At 55.4% G+C, this 23,138-nt stretch overlaps 2 protein-coding genes across 3 annotated transcripts; both read right to left on the bottom strand.

Annotated features, from left to right (window-relative positions):
* Nucleotides 1–5,339: 5,339 nt before the first annotated feature.
* On the bottom strand, nt 5,340–9,659 carry RAB7B (RAB7B, member RAS oncogene family). Its single transcript, XM_069875896.1, has 6 exons — nt 9,539–9,659; nt 8,345–8,406; nt 8,078–8,204; nt 7,417–7,632; nt 6,926–7,051; nt 5,340–6,046 (listed from the first exon to the last, which is right to left on the bottom strand). Exons 1-6 carry the CDS (start codon nt 9,548–9,550, stop codon nt 5,966–5,968), a joined length of 624 nt encoding a protein of 207 aa, XP_069731997.1. The 5' UTR covers nt 9,551–9,659; the 3' UTR covers nt 5,340–5,965.
* Nucleotides 9,660–13,328: 3,669 nt separating this feature from the next.
* CTSE (cathepsin E) lies at nt 13,329–22,427 on the bottom strand. 2 transcript variants are annotated; one of them, XM_069875894.1, is made up of 9 exons: nt 22,350–22,427; nt 17,182–17,338; nt 16,364–16,481; nt 15,073–15,191; nt 14,792–14,991; nt 14,397–14,519; nt 14,162–14,303; nt 13,970–14,068; nt 13,329–13,622 (listed from the first exon to the last, which is right to left on the bottom strand). In XM_069875894.1, the coding sequence occupies exons 2-9, from the start codon at nt 17,248–17,250 to the stop codon at nt 13,458–13,460; spliced, it is 1,035 nt and encodes a 344-aa protein (XP_069731995.1). In that variant the 5' UTR covers nt 17,251–17,338; nt 22,350–22,427; the 3' UTR covers nt 13,329–13,457. The 2 variants fall into 2 exon arrangements, with proteins under 2 accessions (XP_069731995.1, XP_069731994.1); XM_069875893.1 differs by lacking the exon at nt 22,350–22,427 and adding an exon at nt 18,357–18,415.
* Nucleotides 22,428–23,138: the final 711 nt, after the last annotated feature.

Genomic DNA, 23,138 nt, shown 5'->3' with positions numbered 1-23,138 from the left:
GTTTTATATGGTCCTGGTGGAGCAGGAACCACCACGATGGACCTGATCCCAGTCCAGGAGCCATCGGGGTTTTACATGGTCCTGGTGGAGCAGGAACCATCATGTCTATACGTGGTCCCAGCACAGGAGCCATCGTGTTCGTACGTGGTCCTGGTGGAGCAGGAGCTATCGTGTTCGTAGCTGCCTGCTATGTGGCCTTGGGCAACTCATTAAGGCCAACATGCTCCAACCTCAGCGATGGGAGATAAGCCGTGAAATAAAACATCTCATTGTTGAGGGCTCTGGGGTCAATGCCTGTAGAAGCACTCAGGTGTTTGAAGCGAGGGTGGCTGCGTGGAGGTCCTGTGGCCCTGGTTGGAGGGATCAGGATCCAGCTTTGAGATGAAAGAGCCCACAACCTGCTTTGCCTTATTCACAAGTTTTGAGCACCGATGGCCGGACGCTGGTGGCACGGGGCCAGGAGCAGCCTTGAGCTGCCAGTCTGCTTCCAAAGAGTCATCGGGCAGCGGGTGTTTAAAGCTGAATAAATCATTTCAGGCCAGAGGGATGTGATGCTCAGGGGAAATCTAGCAGGAACGCAGCTCGCTGCTCTGCACCTCAGCCAGGGCGCGCGGGGAGGCTGCAGCATCTGGTCCATGGCTCCGAGCTGTTCTGACCGTGTCCCCAGGATGCTGGAGGAAGCTGGAACAGGCTGCCCAGGGAGGGGGTTGAGTCCCCTTCCCTGGAGGGGTTTAAGGGACGGGTGGACGAGGTGCTGAGGGACATGGGTTAGTGATTGATGGGAATGGTTGGACTCGATGATCCGGAGGGTCTCTTCCAACCTGGTGATTCTATGATTCTATGCAGGCTGCGCTTTGCAACACCTGATGGTGCTCAGTGAGGATAGAAAGAAGAAGCATCTCTGCACTTTCCGTTCGATCAACACGATGGAAAGACTGCGAGTCACCCTGGCTTACGTCTGTCCACACTCTGAGGAGCTGCTGCTCCTTGCAGGAACAGAATCCAGCCCGTCTCGGGACAAAAGCAAGAGAATTTGGGGATGGTGAAATCCTTGTTGGGCAGCACGTACACATCAATGGGAGGGTGAAGCTGCGCCTGCTCTCCAGGTGTGGATAGCACTAAAAATCCTTAGTGGGGACATTGTCCATCCCTGTGCAAAGAGCATCCCTGTCCTGCACACAGCACCCTCTCCACAGCACTTGGCCTCCACAGAGGGCTTTGCAACTTGCACATTGACTGCAACAAGGGGTGGAAAACCCTCCAAGCAGAACATTGTCCCAGCTGGTGCTCCAGAGGGCCGCGGAGCAGCCCGTGCTGGGCTGGCTGGAGCAAACCTGCCCATCCTAGTAGGAGACTGCACTTTGCTGCCGTCCCACACGGATGGGAAGGACGCCTGAGGCTCAGGCTCGTTGCTGACTTCAGCATGTACCTTAGCTGACCGGGGCAGTGGCCACGGCCCCTAATCCTCTCTACGTGCTGGCTCACAGACCTGCTGCGTCCCCTGCACTCACCCCTTGCAGCCCCCAGGGTTGGGTAGAGCCCCACGGCCCCGCACGACCCCGCACGAGGATGCTCACTGCAGCCGGGCCATGGTGACAAGAGGTCCCACGCGATGGGTTTGAAGGAGAAGCATCAATATTTGCCATGTGGTGGACAATGGAGCAGAGGATGAGAGGATGGCATCCTCTCTTACTTGAATGTGCTTCAAGCAGGGGCTAATTGTGCATCCCTGGCAGCCTCACGGAGGGGAACAGTCCCACAAACCCCATCGGTTGAGGTGGAATAATGAGGCAGTATGTGAGGAAACAAAGAATTGTCGTCCAAATAATTAATAGCATCAGCAGTGCTGGTGTCAAGAGGTACCGGTGCGCAGCGGGATGCTCTGGTGCTGCTCTGTGCCCAGCCACGTGCCATGCCAGGACATCAAACCCTTCATAAATGAGCGAGCAGTGCCCCGCACGGGGCCGATGCTGCCACGCGAGGGACCAGGCGCGTCCAAGCACGGCGCACGGAGCCTGCAAAAGCCTGGGCTGATAGGCTCTAGATGCCGTTGTGTACCTGGTGCCCTGGAGGTCAGAGGCAAGGCTTTGCCTGCTGCCATGGTTTTATTCTTCGTGTTTGGAGCTTTTGAAAGGTTCCCTGTAACTCTGAGCATCTGGGGTTTCTCACATTTGCTTAGCTAACGTCTTGAAGTGGCTGGAAGCACTGCATTATCCTCAATCCCAGCTCCAGGTCAATGGGGCTTCTCCTTTGGAACAGGAAAAATTGATTTTCATAGAATCGTAGAACGGTTTGGCTTGGAGGGGACCTTAAAGATCATCTAGTTCCAACCAGGGATGCCTCCCACTGGACCAATCTTCTTTGCAGATTTTATGCTGCTTTATTTTAACTGTCACAAATTGAGTAAGAGAATTTAATTCCGCACAGTGCCAAGTGCCCCAGGCTGGGGTGGACGGACCCTGCTGCCTGTCCCCAGCCCCCTGGGACGTGTCTGCAGGCAGGGAGCTGCTGAGGAGCCGCTATCTGTCCGCGCTGCAAGGAAGGTGTTTGCAATGCAAATCCCCAGGCTCTAACCAGGCTCCCACACCTGGAACCAGTTAGGACTCAACCAGTCTGGTTACCTGAGATAAAATGGAGCGCAGGCTGCATTTTTAAAGCACCTGGGAAGAGCTGTTAGGAGTAATTAAACACTCAAGCAAACTGCAGATGGGATTCAAGGATTTGAAGTGAGTGTCAGGTGCTAATTCTGCAGGCGCAGAGGGCACCGCTCTCCTCTGTATGTGCCAGCAGGGTGGGGATGGTTTCTATTCGGTGGTCACCATCCTCACGCTGAGGTTTTATGGATTTTTGAGCATGGCTTCAAACCCTGAATGCAAACCTGTGAAGGCAGGGGTGCAGCCTGCCTGTGCTGACCAAGCTGAGCAAAGCGCAGAGCCCAGCATCGCAGCTGGAAATTATCTTTAAAATACAGGAGTGTAGGACAGCAGAGGGCAAGAGCTCAGGTGGATTTGGTTTCTTGGCTATCACCACGGGCCAGACCCTCCGACGGGGTGAGCTGGTACTGCTGGCTGCACAGGAACTCACTGAGTCACCCAAGGCAAATATTTTTCCCCTTTGATTTTCACCCTGAGAAAATCTTGAGCTTACCTTGTTAATCCTACGCGTTGCAAACCCGTATCGGCTCGGGGATAGTGTTACCAGCTTAGCACCTCTGGCCGCTCCTGCCAGCATCCTGCCTGGCACCGGGCCACCCCGGTCATTCTCCTGGTCTTCCTGGAGGGACCATTCCCGGGGCGACCCCCACCTCGCTGCCTTTCCTACCCAGGAGGGATGGAGGGAGAAGAAAAGTTGGATGGCTGTGGTTGACTTCAGCGCGGTGCTGCACATCTAAAAGGTGTTTTCAAAGGTTTGGAGTGATAGGACGTGGGGCAATGGGGATAAACTGGAGATGGGGCAGATTTAGACTAGATGTAAGGAAGAATTTCTTCACTGTGAGAGTGGTGGAACAGGGAAGTGGTGGCTGCCCCATGCCTGGAGGGGTTCAAGGCCAGGTTGGATGGGGCTTGGAGCCCCTGATCCAGTGGGAGGTGTCCCTGCCCATGGCAGGGGTGGGACTGGAAGGGCTTTGAGGTTGCTTCCAACCCAAACTATTCTATGAAGGTGCATTTGTCGGCTTCTCCATAGGGTGGTGATGCCATCAGAGATCCTGCCAGCTCCCAAAGCTGCAATCTCTTACGCTGCCTTTATGACTGTGTTTGCAATGATGCTCCAACGCCACACAAAGTGCTGGGGCCTCGCTCTTCTCCACCCCGCTCCGTTCAAGCCCAGTGTCTCAAACCCTGAACTAGGGCTCTGGAGCGAGCTGTGCCTGCAGTAAAAGGTGTGACCCCACCTTGATTGGGTCCTGCAACACGCTCCTGGTCGTGCCTTGCTGAAAAAGCCTGATCTGCAGGCAGCCCCTGAGACAAAGCTGCAGCTCCCACCTGGCTCCGGCTGCTCCTGGGCTTCAACTCCTGTGCCAGCAGTTGTTCAGCCCCTACAGAGGGAGCTGAGCCCTGCTGAGCGCGTTTGTTTGACCTGCCCAGCTCTGGGTGTCCAAATTGCTGCTTGCTGGAATAAAACAGATCGAGTTTGCATGCACCTCCGACACTGGGAGCTGCTGGAGAGAGGGTGTCATTACAAACCATATCCCTATTGGCAGGGATGGTGCTTAACTGCTTTCCAAACATGATGCTCAGCCCGGAGCTGTGCCGGGATGGGGGCTGCATCCTGCAGGGATGCTGAGCGCTGGGTGATGCTGCAGAGTCTGGCTGGGGGCTGCATCCTGCAGGGATGCTGAGCGCTGGGTGATGCTGCAGAGCTTGGCCAAGGGGCTGCACCTGCTGGTGTTGTGGTCCAGCTACCCCAGGGATCCAGGGAGAAAGAGCATGCGAAGCATGGAGGGGAATGGTTAATGCCCCTCTCCTCCCAATATTAAGTGACAAATCCTTTCCCGGCTGGGTGCCCAAATAAACAGGCTGAGCGTTGCGTAAGGAGGGAGCTGGGAACATCTCTAATGTGCCTCTCAGGAGATCGCGAGGCTAATTACAGCCCTGCAGCCCCCACAACCCCCTGGCCAAGCCCTCGCTCAGGTTTCACCCTGTCCGCACGCACCCGCTTGTCCGGTGCCCCAGATGGATGCTGCGCCACGGTGGTGTCACGTCTCGGTGGTTCTGAGTGAGGAACAGCCCCGACTGCTTATGGAAAAGTCCTCATCTCTCCTGGGAAGCCCTGTGGGACCATTGTGGTGGGAGTGGAGAGGTCTGGAGGAGGGTGGCGAGAGGGTAGAAGGTCCCACGGGGATCTGTGGGGTAGGGTGCCCAGTTGAGGGATCTCCCCAGGTCCATCCAGGCTCTGCTGTGACTAATTCTTAGCTCTGCTTAGCTCCTAATGCTGTGGGGAAGGGGGCACATGGTGTCCATGGTCATCTTACCTGTGCCTCGACGCGGCTTCTTGAAGGTGGAAGGTGCCTGAGCCGGAGCAGGATGGATGCAAGAAGGGAATTGGGTGCTTGGCTTGGCTCCCAGCAGGCTCCCTCTGCCGACAGCCGCTCTGGCTGGGCCCCACTCTGTGCGATGCCCCAGGTGCCCCCGCTCTCACCACCCCAAAATTTGCACTGGGAAAATAATATCCAGCCCCAAAGTGCATCTCCCTGCCCTGAGAAGCTGGCACTGGCTCAGAGCTGCTGGCCTCACTGGAGGAAAGTCTGGAGTGTGGCCCATGAGGCAGAGCAAGAGTCAGAGCTACCCACCCCGTCCTCCTGCTCCTGGACCACAGGAGGATTTAATGACACAGATATATAAATAAAAATGAAATATTTAATGTCCTTCCATTAAAAAAAAAAAGAATCCCTGACAAAGTGCTTTACTGAAGGTCCTGGAGGATGTTTGATGGGTGGGTGTGCACGAGAGCAGGGGAAACTGAGGCACAGAGCAGTTCCATCCAGAGCAGCTGACCCTAAGCACGGACCCAGCTGCTCTCACACCTGTGCTGTGGCCACACGCTGCTCTCCTGCCCCGGGACAGCCCCTACGCGCTGCAAACTCTGCGAGAGCCTCAGAGCCACCAGTCCATATGCCAGGAATTGTGAGCCACGGGGCCAAGGGCGCAGTCTCTGGAGAGGCACCAGGAGCACTGCCCAGCACCCTGGCACCGTCACTACAGGGGCATCACCCGCTCAGGTGCCAGTGGGATGAGAGGTCGGGGCCGCAGTGGTACAGCGGAGGTTTGGGAGGTGGATTTGATGCTCCGGAGACGTGGGATGCGCAGCCAGCTGGCTCTGGCACGTTGAGTGGTAGCCGTCCTGTGCCCTGGCTTGGCCAGCATCACTGGCTGGGGGACACGGACCCCCAGATAGGGCTTCATCCACCTTGGGCATCGCGGGATGCTCGTGCAGGACAGCCCGGAGCGTGGCAGCGTGTCCAGGGTCAGCAGCAGCTCCTCTTGGGTTTGTCGTTGGGAGTGAGTTTGATGGAGTCGGTTAAATAGCTCTCAAAAATCCCTTTATACTGGAAAATAAAACAGAAGAGAGAGAGTGAGTGAGGCACGGGTGGATGAGGCACTGAGGGACATGGTTTAGTGTTTGATAGGGATGGTTGGACTGGATGATCCGCTGGGTCTCTTCCAACCTGGCGATTCTATGACTCTATGATTGTATGTGAGCTCAAAGTCAGAAGGACTGGGGAGCACAGGCTCAGTCCTGATTAGTGATGAAAGAAAGTCCAGAGAAAGCTGCCCAGCTCAGCCATGAAGTGGAGCCACCTTGCTTGGAGTGGGGACCTGAAGGTCCCCATGGGATGGCCACTAGAGGACAGTGCTGGAGCGCTGTGTGCTGCACGCCTGCTCTGGTCACTGTGGGAAAGAGAAATGGCAATTCCTACACCTTTCTAATTGGGTCAAACCCTCTTTTATTTCTTAAAATAGATCTTGAACTGAAAGGGGCTGCAGGAAAGCTGGGGAGGGGCTCTGGATCAGGGAGGGCAGGGATAGGATGATGGGGAATGGTTTGCAGCTGAAAAGGGGGAGATTGAGATGAGATCTTAGGGAGAAATGTTTCTTGTGAGGGTGGGGAGGCCAGAGCAGGGGTGGCTGCCCCATCCCTGGAGGTGTTCAAGCCAGGTTGGATTGGGCTTGGAGCAACTGGTTCTGGTGGGAGGTGTTCCTGCCCGTGGCAGGGGTGGAACTGGGTGGGTTTTGAGGTCCCTTCTGACCCAAACCATTCTGTGGTTCCATGAAATCAAACACTGATGCATTTCTTTTTCCTAGGTCTCTCCTACAGGTTGTAAATAGGAGATACTCTGCATCAGAAGGTGGGCTGGGAGGGTCCATCAGATCAGCTCTGGGGAACACCTGAATGCAGCCCCCACCTGAACCCCCGCGATGCTCACCGTTGTCAGCGCCTGCTTTGCGAGGGTCTCGAAAGCCTCTGCAACGTTGATGTTGTTCTTGGCGCTGACTTCAAAATAAGGGATGTCTTTCTCCTTGCACCAGGCTGAAGCAATCTCCTTGGATACCTGAAGGAAAGGAGGATGGAGCCACCGCACAGCCCTGTGCAGGACTGCCTGTAGGTGATGGAGAAGGGGTGGAGGGGACCCTTCTTGCCCGTCCAGGCACTGTTGGGTGAGGGCAGGATGATGGCAGGGCAGGCAGCTGTCTGATATGCTTAATTCCTTCTCTTTTCAGTGTGGCAGGAAGCAGAGGGACACTGCCTAAGCCCTCCGAGAGGCAGCACCAAGCACCCAGCAGCTCCTCACCCAGAAGCCCTGGTGAGTATCAGGAGAAGGCTGGTTCTGCAGGCAAAGGATCAGTGCTCGTAAGCTGTTGGGGCACTAAGGGATCCCAATCCACTCACCTTGTTCTCTCTCTCCTCACCCCTTACCTGCCGGTCGCAGATGTCTATTTTGTTCCCCAGCACGACCATGGGGAAATCTTGCTCCCTTGGGATGACCTTCTCCAGGAAGTCATCTCTCCAGTTGTCCAGGGACTCGAAGGACTCCCTGTCCGTAACATCGAAGGCCAGCATGCAGCCGTCCGAGCCTTTGTAAAAGGTTGACACCATGGACCGGAATCGCTCCTGTCCCCCTGTGTCCCAGATCTAGGGCAGAGAAGGGCAGGGATACAGATAGATGAGACGAGCAGCGTGGGTGTTTGCAGACCTGAGCAGGGGACCAGTTTCAGGGAGCACCGTGCCACCAAAACTCGATATTAGAGATAATTTCATTACTGAAAGAGTGATGCCCAGGGCAGTGGTGGAGTCTCCATCCCTGGAGGGGTTCAAAACTCATGTACCCACGGCACTTTGGGACAAGGTTTAGCAGGCATGGTGGGGTTGGGCTGGTGGTTGGACTGGATGAGCTTAGTGGTCTTTTCCGACCTCAATGATTCTGTGATTCTAGGATTCTACCATGCTCAGGGATGCTGAAGATCAGGCCCTGCAAATGCAGCCCTCCACCTCACGATGCCGGGAGGCACTAGGACACAGTGGGACACACGTGGGATCGGGGTGGGGGGGCACCCTAGGCAGCCCCAGCCCCACTCACTTGTAGCTTCAAGGGGGTGTTGTCCACGGCGAGGACTTTGGTCAGGATGCTGGCGCCCAGCGTGGTGCGATAATCCTCGTAGAACGTCTTGTGCACGTACTGGTGCAGGAGGGAGGTTTTGCCCACGCTGGTGGGAGGGAAGGGGTGCAGGTGAAGCTTTGGACTGTGAAGCCAGGACCAAGAGGCTGGTCACAGCTGGGGCAGGAGCTGGGCACCCATAGGTTGCACACAGCACACACGCGGGGCTTCCCCCTCACCGCTCCTTACCCCAGAGCTCCTATGATAATTATCTTCAGATCCACCTTCTTGTTGGCATCCATGGATGGGCCCTGCAGGAGAAGAGGGTTTCACCAGGCGGTGGGGACTGGCTTCCAGCGAGCCCTGCGGCGCTGGCAGAGGTGTGAGAGCATCTTCTGGCCGTCCTGGGACCCTGGATGCCGTTGTGTCTGCACCGTGTCCGTCCTGTCCCAGCACCGTATCCGCACCGTGCCAGCCCCCAGCTCCCAGCGGTTGTGGGGGCAGAACCCCCTGTGCCGAGCCCAGCCCCACATCACCACCCAGGACTGGCTCCCGAGATGCTGCTGCACGTCCAGACCTGCCACCGTGCTGGATTAAATCATCACCATTTCACACTGTGGTAAGCAAGCAACTTCCCTACCTCTCCCTTTCCCTCTAAAGGGCAGCCCCTCTCTCTAAACCATGGGTGCTCCCGGGGAAAATGGTATTTGTTAAAGAATCATAGAATAGAATCACCAGGTTGGAAGAGACCCACCGGATCATCGAGTCCAACCATTCCTATCAAACACGAAAGGAGACCAGAGGCAGTTGGGTGCCTACAGCACAGCCCAGGGGTGGCACCCAGCCCAGGAGCACCCCGAAAGGCTGTGTCCCCGGCACGTCCCGGTGTCCCCACGTGCTCCCTGCCCAGCCGTCCGAAGGCAGGAGCTCTGAGTGCCTCTAGCAAACCCCCTCCCCAGCCTCCTAGAATAGAATTATAGACCCACTAGCTTGGAAAAGACCTTTGAGGCCATCGAGCCCAAGCAAACCTCCGGCGTTCTCAGCCTCCCCGTCTGCCTGGCAGCATCAGACACGGCACCGGCCAAGGCGCAGATGGAAACACTCACTGACAGCCTCACCCCGGCATTTTTTCCCGATGCCGTGGGCTGTTCCCTTGCATCATTCCCTGGGGCCGATCGCCCCTGCCAGGGTGGCTCTGGTGGGCTCCAGGCTCTCTCAGACCCCCTCTGCCACCCCAGCCCGGCCGTGGGCAGCGTCTTTGGCACAGGCAGAGCCTCATGTCTCAGCAGGCACAAATTTTCCAGTCCTTTCGCTAGCGCCAGCCAACTGTCTTGGAGGCCAGAGTTTTAAACTCAAAATGGAGTTTCTCAAGGTTTTTCCCTGCCGGCTGTTGTCTCGGGGGTCTCGGCCGCAGCCTGAGGGGCTGGAGGGTAGAGCACTCACCTGCCAGGGCATCCTTCTGCTGGACGTCCAAGACTCTCGACTCCGTTCCAGCCGGCGTCCCGGGGAGGGAAGAGGCGTAAGAGGAGGATCTAGGGGAGGGCGGCCAACCCCAGCACTGATTCCTGCCCGTGACATCAGCAGAAAGGGGCTGAGATCCTGCCAGAGCTGCTGGAGGAGCTGCGGGTGGGTGCTGAGATGTCACGATGGCATTTCTCTCAGCTCCAGGGCTCTGTTGGGCGCTGAGGGTCTGACAGGGGAAAAAAGAACAAAGTTCCCTTCGTCCTCTGGGATTTGGGATTGACTTTTGGCCTCTCCTCTTGCTCAGGATCCCTTGGTACCTTTCAACCCTTCCCCAGGACCCCTTATCTGCGTTCCTGCTGGGGGATTATTTAGGAACAAAGGCATGGTGGGGTTATCAGCAACATCCCTGGAGCCTGCAGGAGCCACCCTGGACTTTGCTCAGGCACCTGGGATGGGATGGGATGTGATGGGATGGGATGGGATGGGATGGGACGGGATGGGATGGAATAAGTGGCTTTGGAAACTGAGGATGGCTGTGGGTTCTGAGGCTTTGTCTCCTTTCACAGGAAGGAGGAGAGGGGCAGGGTGGGAAGCAGGAATGCTTGAAGCCCTTTGGTGCACCGAACCGCATCCCTGCAACCCCTAGTCCTTGGGGGCTCCCACCCAGCCCCTACAGCCAACGCCAGCATCCCACGAGAACCCCAAAAGGAAGGGACCACGTCAGGATGGGAGCCCCATCCAGGAACCGGAGCTGGTGGCATCTCCTGGAGGGGAATGCGTTCAGCCAGCAAGTGAGATATTGGGGATCTCAGCTGCCCCCATGGAGCAAGCGAGGAAGCCTCTGGCCATCTCTCCGAGCACCAGGCAGGTGACCGTAGCTCTTTAGCATGGAAAAACCTGCTTGGCCGTGGCTGCAAAGGCAGAGCTGTGCTCCCTGGTGCGCAAGGGCAAGCCCTTTACCAAGGGTCTGATAGGATGTGGGGTTTGCACCAGCAGCATCCCCCCCATCTGTGAATCTCTTGGCTCCCTCACCCTAAACAACAGCCACTGGGGTGCAAGGTCCCTCTGAGGCCACAGGTTTTTGCTTTTCCACTGCTCACCCTCATTTTCATAGATCTCTCATTGCTGTAGCCACCTCTTATGGGATCCCAGGGAAGACTGCTGCGTTCAGCAGGACAAACCCTCCTCCTCCTCTCTCCAGGTGTAATTTTGGGACTTGTCTGGCCAGAAAAATCTGTTTTTTCCCCCCACAGGGCAGGCACTGGGAGGAGCTGGGATGAGGCAGGAGAAGCACCTGAGCCAGTTCTCACTGGTGCTGGGTAAAAGGCTAAAGTTTCCCCAGAGCACATATCTCCTAATCCCTGTTTTCAGCCTACTTTTATCATGCTGCTTCACCTTTGCTCTTGCAGGGAGTCCAACCTCTCCCCCAACTACTTTTGCCCTCGTTCTTCTCCGCGTGCCCCTCCAGGCCTGGAGGTTGCTCACCCAGTCAGATGATTGATGTCTCTCCGTGCTGGTGGAAATAGGATTTGTGGTTGTGCTGCCACAGCTGATGCCCACAGCCACTTCTGGTTTTGGGAAGGAGGGGCTGTACCCCCCAGGGTGCCCAGCCTGAGCTCAGCACTGGCTTCAGCTTTTATTTCCCAAGAAAAAGGATTTCCCCAGAGCTCCTTCTCTCTTTGCTGTTCCTAATGCGCCCGTAGGGGTTTGTCCTCAGATGAAGGTGGTGGGAGCCGTGGTGTAGAGGAGGCCATAGCCAACTTGTTGCTCAGCAGCTTTTGCAACCACAGCTACAACCCTGTCCTAATTGCTTCACCAAGTCAGCAATTCTGAGGAGAAAAGCGTGGTTTTTTGTGCCCTGTGACTATGAGGAAGACCTCACAGCTAGGAGACGACGAAACACAGGCTGAGGAGTGCCGCGTCCAGGGGGAAAAAAAGCTTGTGTGGACACGGAGAGGACACGCTGTCCCCTGCCACAAGGCTCACAGGGCAGTGAGAGAGAGAAGGGGAGAAAGCAAAAGGCTTCCACGTGATTAGACCATTCCCTACGGCTCTTTGGCCACCTCTGATCCACAGGGGACAGAGGAGACTCGCTGGTCCGTCTTGGGATGCTCAATATTTGCTGGAGCAAGATCTTAGGGAGAAAAGTTTTGCTGTGAGGGTGGTCCTGGCCTGGGTTGCCCAGAGCAGGGGTGGCTGCCCCATCCCTGGAGGGGTTCAAGGCCAGGTTGGATGGGGCTTGGAGCCCCTGATCCAATGGGAGGTTTCCCATGGCAAAGGGTGGAACTGGGTGGGCTTTGAGGTCCCTTCCAACCCAAACCATTCCATGATTTGATGAAAAACTGCTGAGAGGACATGGGATGCTTTGGGATGGGCAGCATTCAGGGATACTGGGTGGTCTTCCATCATGCTGGGGAAGCTGGAGGCTCTTCCAGTTCCTAGGGCCAAGGTGATGGGCTGGTGCCCAGCAGCATCTTGGCTCCTGGGAGTTAAGCTGGAAAAGGGAAAGGAGACCTTTGTGCAGCTGCCCCAGCACCTTATCTGTACCTGGGGAAATCGCAGCTGAAGTGAAGTCAATACAGGAACCGGTTGCAGAAACCATGTGTCGGTCAGTGGCACTATCAATTTTTCTGAGTAAGGGCAGGTGTTTGTTTTTATTGCAGATGACAGGGCGGAGCCGCAAAGTTTGCAGCCACCTCTGATTTTTCCAGTGCTTTCAGACCCAGCCCTGCTCCAGTCTGAGGAAGATGCAGAAGCCATGAAGCCTGGCCTTGGGGACCTCTTCTCCTCGACCTCGATGCCCGCGTGCTGCAGGGCCCCTCTCTTCAGCGGCAGCCAGGAAAACCGAGCAGGGGCACGGATAAAAATAACCCTTCTCTGTGCTTCCCCTTCTCGCTGCCTTCCCTGCGTGTCTCAGGATGCCTCATGCATGAGCCACGATCGCTCATGCTTTCTCCCGCGTCCCTTGCATCGTCAGCGAGCCACACGTGGTGCAGTGACTCACGGGAAGCCCTGCAGACCCCCACGTCCTCCAGACCCCCCAGAACCTCCCCGTCCGCAGACCCAGCCCAGCCCTGGGCTGCTGACTGCGCAACTTGGCCCCACGCAGCTGGTTTTCCTCTCTTGCTTCGAGCACCAACCCTGCAGCGCCTGGGAGACCAAAGCAAAATTACTTGGAAATCGCTGGGTTTTCCGGGAGTTTTGTGGCACAGAAAGAGCCCCGGGGTCTCTCCAGTCACCTTCTGGTTTGCCAGCACCAGCTCAGCCTGCTGGAGCCGCACGTTTTCCCAGTGAAGTCGCTGGTTGCCCAGTCCCTGCCCGCAGCCGTTACCTTGGGGATGCCCAAAGCCACCTCTGGGGACTTTCTGCTCTACCCAGGCTAAGTATTCTCTTCTACCACTTCGGAAAGCCCAGCTAAGGACCACAGAGGCCAATCTTTCAGATCCAGCATCTCCTGCACTGCCAAGGCTCCCTCCAGAGCAGGGAAACTCAGGTAACACCGTGCACACAGCAGAGCTGTGGGTGCACCGAGGATTTTAGCTCAGTGAGGAGGAGAACAGGGCCTGGGGAAGGAGGATTTAACACTCCACTGCACCCCACCGAGATCTGTGGGGTTGCTGCTGTGACAATCGCAACACGAGCATGGCAGGTTTTTTTTTTTTATTAAGGCTTTTATTGACCTGGGTTTAAAAAAAAAAAAAAAAGAATCTGCAGAGCAGATCACAGAGCTGCTCAAGGCATTTTTTTATGCATTAAGAAATGTCTTCCTGGACCAAACTTCTGCTGGGTTCTTCAGCCATGAGCCCTGGGTGTCTTCATCACCTCCAGGGATGCTGAGATGAAATTCCTGCCTGAGGGCAGCTGCACAGTGGCTCCGTTCCTCTCGTGCCCCGCAGCCCTAAGGGACAGCGGGGGCCAACCCCACCCTGTTATTGCCACGGTCAAAGATGGAGTAATACTGGCGGATGAAAACATCACCCAGGATCCAGAGGGGTCCAACAGGAGTGGGGATGTCTATGCCCTCGAAGCCGCTGGTGCAGAAGGCCATGTTGTCGCTGTACTCCTGTGGGAGGAGAAGAGCAAAGCTGGGGACAAGAGGGGCAAGAGCCTCGTGCACACAAAAACATGCAGGAATGGTGTCTGCGTGTCCTACGCATGAAGCACTGGAGCTTGTCACCCGCTGGGATGCATGGCTGAGCTCCTGGGGTGGCTCTGGGCCACCTTTCGTAGAATCATAGAATCACCAGGTTGGAAAAGACCCACCGGATCATCAAGTCCAACCATTCCCATCAGTCACTAACCCATGTCCCTCAGCGCCTCGTCCACCCGTCCCTTAAACCCCTCCAGGGAAGGGGACTCTGGAGCCACTGGTAACCGGGAGTGGTGCTGCTGGAGGAGCTGCAGCCGTACCATGAGGGTGTAATCCTGGGCGCTGAGCGTGTACGGGAGCCCGTTGATGGTGAAGGTCACTTCGGGCATCACGTTGAGGTTGCTGCACTCCACGGTGTACTGTGAAACAGCCATGCAGCTCCATGGGATGTCCTTCCCGGCGGGATGGATGTCCCAAGGCTCTGCCCTCCTTCTCCCCACCCCGGCTCTCACCTGTCCATCCACAGGTATGGCACCAATATAGTTTTGCAATTCCTTTATCTCTTTTTTGGGACCTGTGATGAGCGACGTCCCAGTGTCCACAATGGCCTGGCAGCCGTTCGCGCAGAAAGTCACTGTCCCACCCAGCAGGATGCTGGAGGAGGAGGAAAGAGAGAAGGACCAGGAGGGACTTGTCCCTCTCCTCTCCTCCAACCCAACCCTTCTCTCCCTGCCCAGCACCACTCACTTGTCCACCTGGATCTGCCAATATCCTTGCTTAGTGACCGGCACCCAATTCAGGGTCCCCGTGAAGCGCGAGGGGTCAAAGCCACCGAAGAGCAGCTCTCCTCCCAGGGAGGATGTGGGATTCCTGGAGGGAGGAGGAGGGGGAGACATGGGGGGTTTCCTTTCACTTACTTTGCACATTGTGATTTAAATGGGTGGATCTATACCCACTTGCTTCCCACAAATGCTTGGGGTCAATCACTTGACTCCTGTAAAGCCTGAGGTCTGTGATGCTCAGCACAGATCCAAAAAACCCCATTTACTGTCTCAGTAAAGCATCCTTATTTTAGCAGCCCCCCCCGCCTAAAACTAATGCCTGTGTGTAAGCAACAGCTCAGAGCAAAGCCGTGTCCGTACGAGTTCATGTAGACGGAGAAGATGGGTAGCTCCACTAGATTTTGTGCCATCATGTTGTCAAAGACGGGAGTGACCCCGTCCACAGCCAGCGAGGGGTAAGCCAGCCCCAGGATCCCATCGAACTCGGCATCCAGGAAAGCTTCTCCTGGCTCACTGACGCTCTCTGCAAAGTGCTGGTTGCTCACGACGAGGCCCTCGACCTGCGGGGAGGAGGAGGAGGCTCAGTGGTGATGCTGAGTCTTCCGACGAGTCCCACGCAGAAGAAACCAAAGATGACTCACAACTACTTGGTCTGATCCAATGACCCCCGTCAAGCTGCCGGTCCCATACTGGATGGAGAACGGGGTCCCAACCGCCTGGTACGTGCTGGACTGGGACGGCTGGAACTGGGCATGCTGAGCTGGGGAAGGAGGTGGGAGCTGTCAGCAGAAACACTGTTTATCCGCACGGCCACGGATGCCAGAAGCCCCAGACCAGCCTCGGAGCAAACCAAAGGGGCAACGTGGCATCACCAAAGGAAAGAGCTGCTCATGAGCCAACGGGGCATGCTGGAGTTTTGAGGATAAAATTTACCCCATTGAATCATAGGATCATAGAATCACCAGGTTGGAAAAGACCCACCGGATCATCGAGTCCAACCATTCCCATCAATCACTAACCCATGTCCCTCAGCGCCTCGTCCACCCGTCCCTTAAACCCCTCCAGGGAAGGGGACTCAACCCCCTCCCTGGGCAGCCTCTGCCAGGGACCAAAGACCCTTTCCATGAAAAATTTTTCCTGATGTCCAGCCTGAACCTCCCCTGGTGGAGCTTGAGGCCATTCCCTCTCGTCCTGTCCCCTGTTCCTTGGGAGAAGAGCCCAGCTCCCTCCTCTCCACAACCTCCTTTCAGGGAGTTGGAGAGAGCAATGAGGTCTCCCCTCGGCCTCACGTGATATTTTCATGAAGATCAGCACTGCTGTTGCTGTTTTACAGACAGGAGCAGCCCCGCGGGCACCGCTGTATCCAGCTGTTTTCCCCACCTCCCCTTGGGCTCCCTTGGAAGCACTCAAGGAGCCGCGGAGCTGCTCGGAGATGCTGGTGTCGGCAGCGCTGGACTCGCTGGGGACGGCTCATCACGGAACAGCCCCAACAAGCGCGGCACTTGTCACCCGCGGAGCCCTCGGGCAGCCAGCCCGGAGCCGTGCCGCGCTCTCTGTGCCCGCCTTGTTCCTGCCACCCAGCCCCTTGCTGACAAGCTCTATTATGCGCTATCATCTCTCCTTGTTTGTTTAAAGGCTCTCCCACAAGAATGGCCTAAAGAGCACGTCCAACATCTCCCGTGGGCTGACGGGACCGGGTCCTGGTGGTGCCATCCCCACCTGCGCCCCAGCAAACAAACCCGCTGAGGCTCCTCGCGCTCGCCCCCGCCAATTTCTGTTATCTGTGTGTGTCTTGCAGGGCTCAGCTGGGTGGGGAGCTCCCCGAACGCTCTCTGTGTGCTGATGACCCCACGGCCTCACCGGGGCCACCCCATGGGTGCCACCCAGGGTCCCGTCGCTGTCAAACGGGGCGGTCAGGGGGACCCTACTCACTGCAGGCTTTGCTGATGCAGTAGATGGACGGCACCCAGAGGTTGGAGGAGCCCGTGTCGAATACCACAGTGAAGTTCTGGGGGGGCGTCCCGATGGCAATCTGCCCAAAGTACTCGACCTGGCAAAGAGCAGAGCAGATGCTGCTGTTAGCCAAGAAATCCTGGCAGCGGGGAGCCTGCGCTGGGGTGTGAGGAGAGGACTGGTGGGATTCGGGCTGGGGGATGGCTGGCAACGGGGCAGCATTTGATCTGTCACGGCCATCTCGTGCCCGGTGAAATAGAGGAGCCAAATATTGAAGGGACAGCAAGGCAAGGCGAGAAGAAAAGGCAGGATGGTTGGAGTGGGCATCATCCTCTTCCTACTCCATTCAGAGGGAAGGTCGAGCCCCTAGGGAACCCTCATCAGAGGATGCACAGAGTGGCAGAGGATTCAGGGACGGGACCCTCATCCTGCTGGGGAGTGGGATGAACCTGCGAAGCCCCCTCCCCCTCTAGCTCGGGGTCATTTGCTGTAGGGTCTTCTCTGATGTTTGTGGTGTTAGAAAAGTCGTGTCCCCACCGCGTGCCCCGGAGCGCTGCGGGCAGGGAGAGGAGTGGCAGCGCCCGCCGTCAATGCGCTCCCTTGTCCCTTCTCCTCATCACATTCCTGGAAACAAAGGAGCGGGCAGGCGGCGAGCCCTGGCACGCTGGGCACCGGCTGCAGGCGTGCTCTGCTAGCAGGCATGGGGTTTGCGGAAAGCACTTGGAACCTCTCATGCAAACTAACGCGCTTTCGGTGTGTCCTTGGCACCCCCCAGCCCTCGGTGTGCCCGTGCTTACGTCCAGGTAGTTGATGAGGGGCTCGTTGGTCTCCAGGAAGGCAGTGCAGTCCTCGCTGGACTGGACCATGTCGAGCTTGTGGGCTTTCCAGAAATGGGAGAGGTGCTCACGGTCCCGCAGCGCTTTCCGCAGGGAGCGACGCCGCGTCAGGGGCACCCTGGGGGGAGCAAGGGTCCCGGTCACTCGCCCACAGATAATGCTGAGGTTCTGCAGCCACCACATCCACCCCGAGGGTCCCAGTGCCCCGAGGATGCAAGGCCAGAGCCTGCTTCCCTGCATCCCTCCCTGCAATGGTTTTCCAGAGCAAAACTGGGGGCTTGAGCTGTTTTAGGAAGGTTGCAAAGATGGTGCAAGGGCTGGAGCATCTCTCATCTGAGGCCAGGCTGAGGGAGTTGGGGTTCAGCCCGGAGAAGAGAAGGCTCAGGGGAGACCTTACAGCAGCTTCCAGCCCTGAAAGGGGCTCCAGGAAAGCTGGGGAGGGGCTTTTGGTCAGGGAGGGCAGGGATAGGACGAGGGGAAACGATTTTCAGCTGAAAAAAGGGGAGATGGAGATGAGATGTTGGGAAGAAATGTTTTGCTGTGAGGGTGGGGAGGACCTGGCCCAGGTTGCCCAGAGCAGGGGTGGCAGCCCCATCCCTGGAGGTGTTCAAGGCCAGGTTGGATGGGGCTTGGAGCCCCTGATCCAGTGGGAGGTGTCCCTGCCTGTGGCAGGGGTGGGACTGGATGGGCTTTGAGGTCCCTTCCAGCAAGGGTAAAGCTGGCAGGAGAGCCCACAAGCCCTATCTCAGACCTGCCTGCAGTGGTGGGTTGGGCAGGAGCTCCACATGATCAACGGGAAACGACATTCGGATTGGAAGAGGAGTGAGTACCAAGGTGAATTCCTTCTAGCTTTCTCTGCCCTGTCTCCTTGCACACAGCTCAGCTGGCAGCTCATTGCACAGACTGCTGATAGTCTGCCTGGAGGGATGGAGACCCCTACGGCGCTGAAGCACTGATGGGAGCAAACCCTCCAAGCCCCCCATGGTCCCCTGCTCTGGTGCAGCTGCTGAATGTCCATCCCAGGGGAGCTCAGCCCTGCCTGTTCGTCCCTCCTGCCCTCAGTGCTGGCCGGACCCTGGGAGCAAAGACCCTCTGAGGGGCCGGGGAGCTGGGGTGCACCCTGGGGACCCCCTCACCTTTTCAAGCTGCTGGCCAGGGAGAGGCAGAAGATGGCAAGGAGGAGGAAGCGCTTCATGGTGGCAGCGGTGCCGGCCTCGGTGGGACGTGTGGGTGCGGGAAGTGCCGCTGCCTTGTTCTTATACCAACAGGTACACCCTTCCCTGGCGTACCTGTGCCGCGATAACGCCCCTATCAATGTCAACATGTGGCTTCGGCAGTAGAAATGAATCACTGGCCACGTCCCCGGCGACGCAGAACAAGGGCACGGGGTCAAGTTTGCTTTTGTGGGTGAGGGGTTGGTGGCAACTGAGCTGGACGGTGCCCAGGGATGTGCTGGGTGCTGGGCAGGGGCGTGTCAGCTGCTTTCGGGGGCACCAGCTCCTTATCCACTAGGAATGACATGGTCCAGCTGAGCCCCCACGCTCTCCAGGGCAGCTTCTCCCCTTTCCTTTACCCCCCCAGTCCCCTCCTTGAGGTGCCCCGCACCCTGGGAACTGCAGGAAAGGCATGTTTCACATCCAAACAAAAAGGCAAAGATTAATTAGCAGTGATGAACTGCTCGGGAATCTGCAACTCTCCCTTTTAAATAGCAGCCAGTGCCATCAAAGCATCATTGGGAAGAAGGGCTTTGCGTGGGAGTCAGTCACATGTTGCCTTACAGCCACTAATGGGCTCTTCCCCAGTGGCTGATTTTTGTTTAACGCAGGACGGTCGTCTCATTAAGCCTCTGTGAATGCAAATCAAAATGGCTAATGAGCAAATAAAGCCTTCAGATGGAGAGGGGAGGCGGGGTGGGGGGAGGTGAGGCCTTTCATGCTGCCCCCGTCGCTCGGGCACGGATGCTGGGTTCTCCTTGTGGTTTTATTCCACGTTTATGGCACTAAACCGGTGATGGGTGTCACAAAGGGAGGGGTTTCACCTGGTAAGAAGTGGTCGTGTAATTAGCAGGGTATCTACCCTGAGCACTGCTCTAATCAAATTTCCATTGATCTCGTTTAGGCCATTTTCATAGAATCACAGAATCACCAGGTTGGAAGAGACCCACCGCATCATTGAGTCCAACCATTCCCATCAATCACTAACCCATGTCCCTCAGCACCGCGTCCACCCGTCCCTTAAACCCCTCCAGGGAAGGGGACTCAACCCCCTCCCTGGGCAGCCTCTGCCAGGGACCAATCACCCTTTCCGTGAAAAATTTTTTCCTAATGACAGCCTTGACCCCAGGAAATTAAAGTCCTTGCCTGTGAGGCACAGGTATCGCTGGGTCTACGAGCCCGACGCTAACGGGGATGGCTGGAGAATCGTGGAATGGGTTGGGTTGGAAGGGACCTCAAAGCCCATCCCGTTCCTCCCTCTGGATCCGTTTGCTGAGTTGTCTCCTCTCAGGGGTCTGTGTCTCCATCCCCTGGAGCTGCTGCCGGGCTCCTCTTTCCACAGCTTCGCAGGGAGTTTAAGCTTCAAAAATCTCATCAAAGGGTTCTCGGCGCGAGCGTGGAGCAGCAGGACATGGCAGAGTCGATGCTGGTGGCAGATGCAGCCTGTTTTTTCCAGGTCAAGTGCAAATTCCCTGCGCTCCACCGTGCCCAGGTTGGTTGCTGCAGGTTTTTAGCTGAGCAGCTTTTACATCAAGTTGTCTAAATGGCTTTTAAAATACAGTTCGATGTTCCAGCCTCCCTTCTCATCCTAATCTTATATGCATAGAAAGGATTTAAAAAAACCCCAACCCAAGTTCCTAAAACAAAGCCAGTTGCAGTGAGTGCCAGATCAGCTGAGAGCAGCAAACCGAGTGTCACGGACATGGTTTATAATATGAAAATCCTGTCAGAAAATCCAGCCTGAAGGATCCTTGGGCTTCAGAGATAAACGGGAGCGTGAGCTGCAGCACAGATGAGGCAAATACTTCAAGCAAAACAATTTATTTACTGGAAAAAATACCAAATAGGATCATAATAATCTGCAAACTTGTGACGGCAGATTCAGCATTAAAATACAAAGATTAAAGAAATGAAGAGGACAAACTTTCAATTAGAAAATTTTGAAGTTTAGCGTGTCTATTTCTACTTTTATTTAGATAAGTTTAGGACAGGCTGAGATGGACTGAACTGGACGGACTTTGAGGTCCCTTCGAACCCAAACCATTCTGTGATTCTATGATTTCAAAAGCAATTTTAAAACCCTTAAAGGTTGCCCATCCCTGGGGCACCTGTGCTGCCTTTTTGGCATCTTTCATGAGGCAAGGAGAGCCCAGAGTGACAGAGCCAAACATGTGGAATTATTCATAGAACTGGGAGCCTTTGAATCCATCTTGTTAATAAAACAGCACAAAAAAGTGCTTGTGTTTGGTAGGAACGTAATGAAATGTGACTGTCGGCTACTGGAACAACCCGGGTTTTATAAGTAATATATGGCATATATACAGGCTGATATTGCTTCTGGGCAGTAGCTGTCATGCTGTGTATATCTCACCCCATCCAGCTTTACCCACTCAGATATGTTAGAAATAGCTTATGCACCTTGTGTGGAAAACACTGGCTCAGTGTATGGCCCTTTACTCATTCTAAGAAACCTTCTTTCAGGCTAAAAATATGTTATCTGTGCTTTTTCTTTTATGTGCGTTTCCTTTAGTTTAGCCCCTTCTACGATCAGCTCAGACTGATTCGAATCGCGCCCGAGCAGCGTTTTCTGAAAAGCCTTTTACTCTGTTTATCAAATGCTTCTTCCATCTGTTAATCTGAATGTACCTCGCTGAGCGCTTGCAAGTGAAACCCTGCAACAGCAAACACTTTAAAATACAAAATCAAAGCAAGGTTCAGTTAAATATTTCTCTGTGGCACAGGGTAAAACAGGACTGAAATTCTCCTGTGATGGAGCCAGTGGTTCCAGGGAGCTGAGGGGAAATAGAATCCTAGAATCATTGTGGTTGGAAAAGACCTCTAAAACCCTGCTGCTGCCTGGCAATGGATGGTATGTAGTTCTCAAGATTGGTTTCTTCTTGCCTGCAGAAAGTCCAGGGGGATTCACTGGGGTTCTAGGATGTTTTATCCTTGGAGGAGGATTTCTATGAGAGTGTGGGGGTGATGGAGAACTTTAATGTGGTTGAAAGCAGCTGAATATGAGCCAGCAGTGTGCTAAGTGGGCAAGAAGGCCAGCAGCATCCTGGCTTGGATCAGCCATGGGGTGGCCAGCAGGAGCAGAGAGAGGATCAACCCTGTACTCAGCACTGGTGAGGCCACAACTCAAATCCTGGGTTCAGTTTTGGGCCCCTCAGTACAAGAACATGGACTTTGAGGGGCTGGAGCACTTCCAGAGAAGGGAACAGAGGGATCTGGGACTGCTTAGCCTGGAGAAGAGGAGGCTGAGGAGAGACCTCATTGCTCTCTGCAGCTCCTGGAAAGGAGATTGTGGTGAGGTGGGAGCTGGACTCAGGGACCCCTTTTCTCCAACGAAGATCCATTACATTTTAGCCCAAAGCTGCTGGAATATTAAACAACAGGGGGAGATCAGCCTGAAGGGATGAAGTGTCCCCAGCCCCAGAGCAGAGCACAAGCAGAGAAACACCCAAATCTATTTAAATGAACCTGCTGACAGAGCGGAAGCGTCATGGAACCTCGTGTAGGCTTGTTCTTGCTATCACCATAGGGGTAGAGCGAGACCGCATCCGGCACCGAGCGCTTCGGCTCGGCTGGACCCGTGTAGCTGCACAACCACCGAAAATGCTGCAGAAACATCCTTAATTCCTCCTCCATCCAAGCTCCTGTGGGAAAGGGAAGGTGAGGACAGCTCTGGTCCCCAAGGTAAAACACCATTGGACGTTGCACTCTACCCGCTATTGGATGCGATGTCTCGGAAAGCTGAGGGTTGTACGTGAGGCAGAGAGTTGGGTTTGGTGTCCGCATCCAAAGGATGCTTGTAGGCATGCGCCTCCGCTAGCCTGAGCCTTAATTTGGGGCAGCAAGGCCTTTCTCAAACGGGATGAAAACAATTTGAGGCTTCCCCGTGAAGTTTCTTACCTTTGGCTTGAGCGTAGATGCCTTCAATTCACCACTGAGCGATCAGCCGCGCAGGAGCTCTCTACAAGCCTTGATTTCACTAGGGCCTCTTGCTTGTGTAAGGGTTAATATCCCAGGGGCTGCAGGGAGCTCGCTCGAAGCCAGTTACCTGATACACCAAAAAAGTACATGTGCTGCCAGCCTCTGACTCGCTGTTATCTTCAACATAGACATTTCAATATGCAGATGCGTTATCGCCTCTTCGATCTCGCCGTGCCCCGTCTCAGCAAAGGAGGCTGCCTGCTGCTGATATTTGGATTTGGGGCTTATTTTGCAATTTCCTTTTGAGCAGCTCATTTTTCAGATCCTTATCTGCTGCAGCAGCCTCTCCTGCACCCCCCCATAGGAAACGAGCTGTTTCAGAACGAGAGCCGTTTCAGAAGGATATTTGGGGACAGATCAGTTCAATCAGAGGGAGGGGAAAATTCCAGCAAGAAATGGACTTTTAGCTTGGCAGTTCCCAGACTCTTTGGGTAAGTGGAATTGCACAGGAGATTGGTGAGGTTATCGGAAAGGCTTTTGATGAATTGCTCTTAGAAATGTGTCGTAGAGGAAATTATAGAATCTGATCCATAGGATGAATAATGCCGTTGCTCTAACTATCAATCTATCTAACAGTCTATCAATCATATTATTATGGCTCCCTTAATCCTTGTAGCCAAGCTTTAGCTGAAGATACCTCCCTATATTGGCCATTTATAAGCAGTAAGTATAGAGGCATTGAGTGAAAACTTAAAGCAAGTGAAATCT

This window comes from Phaenicophaeus curvirostris, chromosome 24 (assembly GCF_032191515.1).
Source record: "Phaenicophaeus curvirostris isolate KB17595 chromosome 24, BPBGC_Pcur_1.0, whole genome shotgun sequence".
Lineage (NCBI taxonomy): Eukaryota > Metazoa > Chordata > Aves > Cuculiformes > Cuculidae > Phaenicophaeus > Phaenicophaeus curvirostris.
Note: the sequence above shows the minus strand (reverse complement) of the source record. Positions and strands in the feature narration are given on the sequence as shown.